The sequence below is a fragment of the Hippocampus guttulatus genome, chromosome 8 (assembly GCF_054856545.1).
Source record: "Hippocampus guttulatus isolate MCC_2025c chromosome 8, RoL_Hgut_1.0, whole genome shotgun sequence".
In the NCBI taxonomy this organism is placed as follows: domain Eukaryota; kingdom Metazoa; phylum Chordata; class Actinopteri; order Syngnathiformes; family Syngnathidae; genus Hippocampus; species Hippocampus guttulatus.
In genome coordinates this window covers 23,110,405-23,120,031 of record NC_141268.1, presented here as the reverse complement: position 1 = coordinate 23,120,031, position 9,627 = coordinate 23,110,405, and the positions used below count along the sequence as shown (strand labels likewise).

Genomic DNA, 9,627 nt, shown 5'->3' with positions numbered 1-9,627 from the left:
CTGCGAAGCCCTGCCTCGTAAGAGTTGTCTGAAAATATGGCAAGTGAGGTCATACGACGCCAAATGTGTTCTCGCCCCAATCGCCATCCCGGGAGATTGTTTGAAATGTGCCTTCAAATAGGCCTGGAACCGCAAATGTGAGGGAGAAAATGGCGTCCGCTATGAGAAACAAATCCAACGGTTGCACATACTTTGTCGCCGTTTAAACGAGAAGGCATGTTGTCACCGTTGAGCAATATTCATATTCTCTTGACGGAGAGAAGCATTTTTTTAAAGACCTCGCTTTGACGAATAGTAACGGGGTTTGCCTGCTTTTTGAAAAGCATAAACTCGAATCATTTAATCGACACGAATTAAACGTTAGTTCATGTATTCACTGTTGAAAGCATCATCTTTCCATTGACCCATATCGTCATGAGACTGGTTTTGAAATACCGTTTGAGCAATTCTTGAGTTTGCAAATGATTTTCATTGAGGTTATGCAAATGGCATTCATGGGGTGGCTGAGCCCCGCTTGACATTTTCAAACGATCGCCTCGATCACGCCCGCCGCCCGCCCGTGCCGCCTCGCCTTCTCTGCGGAGAGAATGAGTCTGCAAGAGGGTGAGCGGGTGAGAGACGGACAGTCGGAGTGACTGCTTTATTTTGCTGCGACGAACATGAAAAACGACGCGTCGCTGCGATTCATTGAACGGCTTCCGCGACCCACTGAGCCATCTGTCCTCAGATCAATGGACAACGTACAAACGCTGCGGGCCTTCACAACATTCACCTGCATCGGTATCGGAGTGAATCCCCTTTCTCTGAACATTCGATTTGAGGGCGACACCGTTGCTCTCCTCCACCGTCCGCCGCCATACACCGACTCGTAGTGGACGATTGCTCCCGCGTGACTGCTTGCGAAGTGGAGATCACGTTTCTCTGTTATTTCTCTGTACCGAGCATCAAATGCCGCACGGGGCTCTTGTGTGGGATCGGGGGGGGGGGGGGGGGGGGGGCTTGTTCGTTTCTAATAGATCCTTGACCTTTGCAGATCCATGGCAGCCTTCTGACACGAGTCCTTTGTGGTCACGTCCGCCGCCCGGGCTCATGGAATGCAAATTTCATGTCACCACATCAAATGGCACGTTGATCAAAGGTCAGCCCTCCTTTCTGTAGGTGTTTGAGATCAAAATTTCTATTTCATCTCCAGCTGTCAAGGGCTGTTAGAGCTCAAGCGCAAAAGATGGACGGAGGGAAATGAGAGTTGGAGAGTTAGTAGGAAAGAGAGGAAAATCAACTGCTTAAGACTTGGGGGATGATTGTGAAGAACCGTACAATTTACCAAAGAACAAAATTAACATTTATTCTACAGATTTTTATATGCGCACATATTCAACCGTTCCATATGTTCCATTATTCTGTGCGGAGTTTGCGTGTGCGTGTGAGCCGATGAGGAAACCAGCCCTTGACATGTGCCGTTGGACAGCCCAAGGAGCAAAGACGATGTGAATTTCCACCATCCCTTGTTTATTCTCAACAAAAAATATCAATTACTTTCTAACCTTGTTGATTTTGACCGAGCCAGTCAAAAGGAAATTGACACGGAGCAACAATTTTGTTTTCAAACCACGATCTGAAGCCAACCCATCATCAAACCAGCCAAGAATGTACCTCGCTTAAAGTCATCGGGCTGAGCTCCTCAGATCACCAAGCAAAGAAAATTGATGGATGGATGGATGGATGGATGAACAATATTGCATACCAAATCGTTGTCTATAATGTCACTAATGAATATCCTTGTGCTTACACACTTGAGGAACGGATTCCAAGTTCAAATGTTTGCCTGCTATACAGTTTAGCGTTGATGGCCCTTCGATGCAAAACTAAATGTAAGGACTTTGCCCCTGGTTAAGTTAAATTACAATCAAATCACTTATTGCACTGACTTTTTCCGTGATGTTACAGTACAGTATACAGAATATGTACAGTACAGTACTCTCAACGGCGAATGCACCAATGTGTATCATGTTCTCATTTAGCCAATCGTTCTTTTTATTTTGCCCTATTTTAGATAGAAAGATTGTGATTGGCTGTTACGCCGGCTTCCCGGCGTCCGATTGGATCGTACTTGTTTCCGGGGCTCCGCCGTGCACTCTGACGTGTTTCGGTCTGCCCTGCTGAGACAGACTGGAGAGAATGGCTGCCAGTGCAGGTTAGCAAAAAAAATCTTCATCGTTTCATGTACTAATCAGACGTAAAGAACACGGTCAAGTTATATACTGTGCGGCTGTATACCTGTAGATTTCACTGTCAATATGTGACATGTTGTGTTCTTGTTAAAGGAGACTGTGCTGTAAACGACTCCTCAAGAGTGTTTGACTGTCGCTAGCTTGGCTTTGCGGCTAACGTTAGCCGCCGTGGCTAACCGTCGGCCGGTTAGCTTGCTACCTACAGCTGATTGTGTAAACACTTGTTCGTGACTCCAGACAAAGCTTAGAAAGTTCGGGCGGTCGCGTCGTTCAGCGCCACTAATGACAGACAGTCCGCCTCGTATGTTCTGTTGAAGCCGAATTTAGGTCGGGCTCGAAGCATTTGAAGTTTTTTGTTTAATCGTTGAATTCGATCTGGTGAAGCTTGAGGGATGGCATGCTAAATATTAGCTTGGGGGCTGCCGTCTGCTAAAAGTTCAGCGTGGATGTTGATCAAGGAACGTTCATAACTTATCGCCTCGGCTTTTAATCAACGGCGACCGCCTATGACGTGACTTGTGATGGTAATTGGAAAAGTTGTAGTTCAGCCAAGGTAGCGTCCTTCCTCCCCACCAAAGTCTTCGGTGAATTCAGTCAGCGAGCTAGCTACCATCCGCCGCTGTGTTTTGCAATCCGCTCAGTTCAACTCTTTGTCCTGTCAAGTCGCAAGCGTTGCTCAACACGAGGTGTGTGTTGTGAAAGGCCCCCCTCCCCCAATAAATATGAGATCACAAGAGTCAGGCACGGTTTCCCTTTGGATTCCACCAACGTGGCTCTACTCGTGTGACAAGAAACGTGTTTACAAATGGCATTACCATGGGGAAAACCGTCGAACCCTAAAATGGATAGAGATCTTTTTTTTCTATAAGACCCCACATAGATCAACACAACCGGTTTACCTTTACAAAACACACGATGACTGTGTTCCTGGAAATATATCCAAAGTCCTGAAATTTCACTCTTAAATCTTCATACCGATTCCCATTACTTACTAGAATGTGATGTGTATGATTTTTTGGTTTGTTTTAGTGAATCACGTTTTTTGCAAACACATCTCCAAAGTTAATCTGTGTATCATTTGCACTTTCCGTTTTCTGGCGGTTATTGAAATAATGAATATAAAATAAAGTGCACAATACAGACTGCATGTTAAGTCTTAGACAGCAAATATTTTCTCAATTTGCAATGAGAGCCCTTGCAATGTTGAATTGGAGTGCGTTGTCTTGGAGCGGTTCATAAATGCCTCCGGGTTAGATGCAGGAAATTGGTCAATAATGGAATTATGTGGCAGTAGTGGTATACTCTCTGTATGAAAACCAAATTCTCCAGGTAAGAATGCATTAATAAGGGTAAGGAAACACGACTTGTCATAACTGAATTGATTGGAAATGCCATTGATATATTTCAACATGTTTTTTTGGGAGGGGAGGAGAGGGGGGGGGTGCGCGTCTTGGCCAGTTGGTGGGCCTATAACGCAGTTTTGTTTCTTGCAAGATGTCGTGCTGATCTTTAATGCCTTCTTCGTCTGCGTTTAGAGGTAGGGAAGCTGTTACAAGTTCAGAATGGGACGCCTCCAAACACCAACTACAATGGGGTAGATGCCGTACACGCCTGCAATATCCTTCAGCAACTTAAAGCTTTGTACGATGAAGCTCAGCTCACAGACATTGTCGTAGAAGTGGACCACGGCAAGACCTTCTCGTGTCACCGGAATGTTCTTGCCGCAATCAGCCCCTATTTTAGGTACGAACTGGTTACAGTCGTGTAAGTAAATAAAACTCACACACGCACATGGGCCATTCTCTCATATTAGCAATAACATATGCTAGAAGAAAAGTTGAGGTTGTGAGCGTGAATCTGGGTGCACTCTTTGTATGAGAATTGATGACTTTGCTCTCTTCCCTGTCCCCATGCTTACTAGGTCCATGTTCACAAGTGGCCTTACAGAGAGCAGCCAACGGGAGGTCAGAATTGTTGGGGTGGAATCGGAATCTATGCACCTTGTCTTAGACTATGCCTACACGTCCAGGGTCACGCTCTCCGAGTCCAATGTCCAGGCCCTGTTCACCGCAGCCAGCATTTTCCAGATACCCGCCCTGCAGGACCAGTGTGCCCAGTTTATGATTAGCAGGCTTGACCCCCAGAACTGCATCGGGGTTTTCATGTTTGCGGATGCCTACGGACACCAGGAGCTAAAGGAGCGCTCGCAAGACTACATACGCAAAAAGGTCAGTTTAACCCAGCTTGTTGATTATCATTAGCATTATCATAGGGCTGGGCGAAAATTCCTTATCACTACCTAGCACGATCCTGGTGAACTGAAGCAAGGCTTTTATTTAAAAAAAAAAAAAAGACGATATCATGAATGAACTATTGGCTTCTTTTTAAACTTGAATCAGTTGAAATAAAAAGTTTATTTCAACTGTTGAAATAAAAATCAACAGTTTTTATTTCTTAAATTCAAATTGTTTACTGCAGCAAACTTCCATTTTCTTGTCTAGGAGAAAACCTAAATTGATTGGGAAAATAAACCTCTGCTGTAAAGTAAACTCAACAAGGCTTTATTGTGAAAATGACATTACTGAGCAGTTGTAAATAGTTCATAGCATATTCATCTACTTTTAACGTTAGGCCGTCCCTCGTCGCTGACGCTCACAGTAACGGAAGGTCATTCCTTTACCGGTTCCGGTTCAATTTCGCAAATGTGTTTTTCTCTCCAGAGTCTAGACGGTTTCAAATTGTCGTGCTCTTTTGCTGTTCGGACAGATGTCTGACTGGAACCGCGTTAAAGCGTAGGAAATGCGTCTCTTCAAAGTTAGCTCCATTAGCTTAGCATTTAGCGTGGCTTCTCTGTCTTTTCTCGTCATCCCTTCGAGAGTATGACACTTGTCGGAAATGTCAGTCGTTTGCCGCCACGCCGGCAATGATTAGCGACTTAGGAGTGGCTCCACAACGTGTTTGGGTGCGGCAGTAAGCAGCCGAAGTTGGTGCTACCAAGCTGCTTCTGCCCAAGTAGCTCCCCCTCGACCTCTGACTACCCGCAGTCGGTAACGTGAGCACCTGTGACAAGTACTCGTGTAAGTGTGTGCGGTTCACCGCCTTAAATTGTGTCCTTGTTTTTTGTTTTTTTTCCTTGTGCGGCAGTTCCTGTGTGTTTCAAGAGAGCAAGAGTTTCTCCAGATGACCAAGGAGCAGCTGGTCAGCATTTTGAACAATGATGACCTCAATGTGGAGAAAGAAGAGCACGTATATGACAGTATAATCCGCTGGCTGGAGCACGACCGGAGTGGCCGCGAGGCCCACCTGGCAGAGGTGTTTTCCCAGTGCATCCGTCTGCCTTTGCTGGACGACGCCTTCCTCAGTCGTATACCCGCGCCGTTTGCGTGCGCCCTTTCCCTGTCGAAAGACCCCGTCGAGGCCAAAGCCCGCCTCACTGGCACCAACGGTTGCCCCCAGCGCCTGGGAATGACCGCGTCCGAGATGGTCATCTGCTTCGACGCCGCTCACAAACACTCAGGGAAGAAGCAGACGGTACCTTGCCTGGACACGGCCACGGGGAGGGTGTTCAAGCTGTGCAAACCGCCCAATGACCTCCGAGAGGTCGGGATCCTGGTGTCCTCGGAAAATGACATCTACATCGCCGGGGGCTACCGACCCAGCAACAGCGAGGTGTCCATCGACCATCGGGCGGAGAGCGACTTCTGGCAGTACGAGCATGCGGGAAATCGGTGGCTGCCGCACGCGCCTCTTTTGCGAGCCAGAATTGGCTGCCGACTGGTACACTGCTGCGGGAAGCTCTACGCGCTGGGTGGCCGCGTGTACGAAGGCGACGGTCGAAACGCATTAAAGTCTGTCGAATGCTACGATGCCAGGGACAACTGCTGGACGGCCGTGAGCCCGATGCCGGTGGCCATGGAGTTTCATAGCGCCGTCGAGTACAGAGATCGGATCTACGTCCTCCAAGGTACGCTAAAGCCGTCTTAGTCAAAGGCATTTTGGGGGGGGGGGGGGTTTCAAAACACTCACAGTGCAGCGTGGCGCACGTGTGAGATTGAGATTTTCTCAAGCTCGGACTTGCTATTCCATAAAACACTGTGAGCAGGGGGGGGGGGCACAACAGTGAAAATGTCAATTTACCCAATTCCAATGTGGCTGCGACGTGGTGTTAGATGGAAATAAAAAACCTGAATACTTGAAAATCATGTTCAACTTATCTTGAAACGTATACACTCAAAAGACAAGATAACTCGTGTTCAAACTGATCAACTTTATTGTTTTTAGCAAAGGTGATGTGAATTTGAATTTGAAGGGTTCCAAATAAGCAAGGAGACGCTCGCTGTACTCCCGACAAATCCTGAAAAATCTTTGAAATCTTGATGTGGCCCAAAATGGCCGCGCGCTCGCGGGAGGCTAAAAGGGCGGTAGGACGGGGCGAACAATCGGTCAGCCACCCGTCGGGTGTCACCGGCCACCGAAACAAATGCCGTCCGTTAAAAACTCCAAATTGCCTTCCCTTGTCCACAGGCGAATATTTCTTCTGCTTTGACCCTCGTAAGGACTACTGGAGTCACCTTTCCCCGATGAGCATCCCTCGGAGCCAAGGTCTGGCCGCCCTCTACAAGAACTGCATTTACTACATCGCCGGCATCTGCAAGAATCACCAGCGTACGTTCACGGTGGAAGCCTACGACATTGAGAGGAACAGCTGGAGCCGAAAGCGCGACCTGCCCTTTGACCAGGCCACCAGCCCGTACATCAAGGCCATGCCGCTGCAAGGCAAACTGCACCTGTTTGTGCGGGCCACGCAGGTCATGGTGGAGGAGCACGTGTTCCGCACCAGCCGCAAGAACTCCCTTTACCAGTACGACGACGAGGCGGACGCATGGACCAAAGTCTACGAGACGCCCGACCGCCTCTGGGATTTGGGCCGCCATTTTGAATGCGTGGTGGCCAAACTCTATCCGCAGTGTCTGCAGCGGGTGCTCTGATGGGGCTTTTCGGTCGGTTGCGTGAAGCGAATCTGTGAGGCGAGGCGGCGGTGTGGTCCTGCCTGCCTTGTGCCTGGTCTTGCCGTACCTTCTTGGCTTTGCGCCACAAAGACCTTTTTTTTTTTTTTTTTTTTGAATATGTCTTAAGCCGTCGAACCTTTTGGGTTTGACAAGATCAAAACCGGGGTGCTTTGAAAGATTGCAGTATTTCCCTCCCACCCCCGACCCGCCCGACAGCACCAACTACCCACACCGAGGCTTGCTCTAGAAAAGCGTACAATGAATCGTAAGTGCAATTACTCAACTTGTTTTGCTTCTTGTTGAGCCACGCTGTTTTCATTTGTTTTGCGACGCGTAGCTGAGGTTCCACAAAAGCATGTGTGCACGTGGCGTGCGCTCTGGAGATATGAATGCTACATCTCAGCAGAAAGTCAAATTCTATATAGACGTATATAAATAGATCAACTATATATATTCATACGGGTAATATGAATAGCATTGTTCATCAGTCATTTGCTGACTCTGAGGTTTGTGTGTGTACCCCCCCCCCGCCCCAGCACCCCTCCTCAGGGTCAAATCTCTGAAGCTTCTTATTTTGAGGAGTAGTTGTGATTTCCCGTGGTTTTTTTGTATGCTATTTGTGCGTCCTCTCCTCTTCCTCCACAAGTGTCAGCGTGGCTTCTGAGCAATTTTCACATTTTTGTTTGGAAGATTCCAGTTGCATGGGGGGCTTGTGCCTCCCACCCTTTCAGTTGGTGTCCATTTTGTGTCACACACACACACATGAAGACAACTTGTGATGTGTCATGTTGGAATATTCCCGCTCCACATTGGAGAAATGACAAGAGTGAACTTTGTGTCAACACTAAGTGGGAAGTTCAGACCGACAACCAGGTTTACCTCAGAGACTTCAGAGTTATTCCACGAGGAGGAGAAAAAAAAGGACATTTCCGGACATTTTGAGTTAATGAGGCAACGGCATTGAGCTGCGTAGGGCTCGCTCCGGAGCGTCATTCGAACCGGGCGAAAACGGCCTACTCCCAAATGCAAAAACGGCATTTGAGGTCTTTGTCATAACAGAGCTGGATGTCGGAAAGGGTTTCGTTGTAGCAATAATTGTCGGAACTGTGATTAGGCTACATGTCTTGATATGACCTCCGTGAAAGTGCGTCGATTGTTTGTGTGTGCTTGTCTGGCATTGAACTGGCACGCGTTCCACTGGAGCACGGGCGCAGGCTTGAAGCGACCTGCCGTCGAGCGCGATGGCGCTCGAGATGCCGACGTGCCTGTGGTTGCGAGGAGAGTCATCGAACTCGGGCGCGCTCCTCCTCGATGAACAATATCGGAAAACTCGGCATTGCACTGAATCGCTCTCACTTCAACAGTCCTGAAACGCAGGCTCGTTTTGCAGAAGCGCCGCTTCGGAAAAGGCCATGAATCCGTCTTGACGTGCCACCGCCGGTGGACTTAACAGTTGGTGCTGCTTTCATTTTTCTTTGTTTTTTGACAATCTTTTCTCAGAAGTAATACCGCAGCCAAGTGGCGTTTCTCTGCCCGTGTGACATTTTCAGTACATTACTGTCGATTCCTGTGTCATCTTTGCACTACAACACAAGAGTGGCCCGCACTCGGCAACATTATTACAATCGACCGCCCCCCCCCGAGCCCCCACAAAATTAATAATACTTGCAAACAAAGCATTCACGAAAAAAGGAATTTGACACCACCGTGAAATTAAAACCGGAGGCGCGGACTTTCGCGGCTCCCTGCAGAGTTGATGTTAAAGCTTCACTCACACAATTTACAGTTGGCAAGCGAGCTATGAGGAATTCTCAGGATTTCTACTGAAACAGTACTGTATTGTTCATTTTTGGTCATGTGTATTATACTGTACTATAGGTTTGCTGTACTTGCACAGTTTTTAAACTTCAGTTTCTTTTACAACTTGAAAAATAGATGTTTTTTTGTTTTGGTTGTTGTTGTCTTCAGTGGCTTTTCCCACTTTTTTTGTTGTTTCCTATTTAGTTATGGTAGATTAAACCTGCTCCGAGAAGATTGCCTGCACGAGTAATACAGTTGAATTGGACCCCCCCCCCCCACACACACACACTCACACTGTAGTACAAGACCGTCTCACCAGCATTGCAGATAAATAAACTACTTTTGAATGACAGTCCAACAAGCTAAGAATGCAACAGTAAGTTGAAGCGTCCGCGGCCCTGGGCTGCAATACAAAAGCTCATCTCATCAAGTGTGTGTGCGTGCCCCCGCGTCCAGGTGCTATTTTACTCCTTTTTCTCCACTTTGCTGGTTTGTCTTTTTTGGGTTATGGTTTCTAGTGGTTCGTTGAGCTCAACTGTGAAATTCACGTTGCACATAACTTGAAAATAAAACAATTGAAAGTGACC

The 9,627-nt window shown here is 47.5% G+C and overlaps 1 protein-coding gene across 5 annotated transcripts; it reads left to right on the top strand.

Annotated features, from left to right (window-relative positions):
• The first annotated feature begins 1,032 nt into the window (after positions 1 to 1,032).
• kbtbd8 (kelch repeat and BTB (POZ) domain containing 8) lies at positions 1,033 to 9,625 on the top strand. 5 transcript variants are annotated; one of them, XM_086118542.1, is made up of 6 exons: positions 1,033 to 1,138; positions 2,054 to 2,194; positions 3,767 to 3,974; positions 4,153 to 4,459; positions 5,376 to 6,195; positions 6,756 to 9,625. In XM_086118542.1, exons 2-6 carry the CDS (start codon positions 2,179 to 2,181, stop codon positions 7,217 to 7,219), a joined length of 1,815 nt encoding a protein of 604 aa, XP_085974668.1. In that variant the 5' UTR covers positions 1,033 to 1,138; positions 2,054 to 2,178; the 3' UTR covers positions 7,220 to 9,625. The 5 variants fall into 5 exon arrangements, with proteins under 5 accessions (XP_085974668.1, XP_085974667.1, XP_085974671.1 ...); XM_086118541.1 differs by having other exon boundaries at positions 3,767 to 3,995; XM_086118543.1 differs by lacking the exons at positions 1,033 to 1,138; positions 2,054 to 2,194 and having other exon boundaries at positions 3,719 to 3,825; positions 3,908 to 3,995.
• Positions 9,626 to 9,627: the final 2 nt, after the last annotated feature.

Excerpts from the sequence above, each read along its gene's own strand:
- kbtbd8 (XM_086118541.1), top strand. Across the intron at positions 4,460-5,375 it reads AAGACTACATACGCAAAAAG|TTCCTGTGTGTTTCAAGAGA; the intron begins GTCAGTTTAACC and ends CTTGTGCGGCAG. Across the intron at positions 6,196-6,755 it reads TCGGATCTACGTCCTCCAAG|GCGAATATTTCTTCTGCTTT; the intron begins GTACGCTAAAGC and ends CCTTGTCCACAG.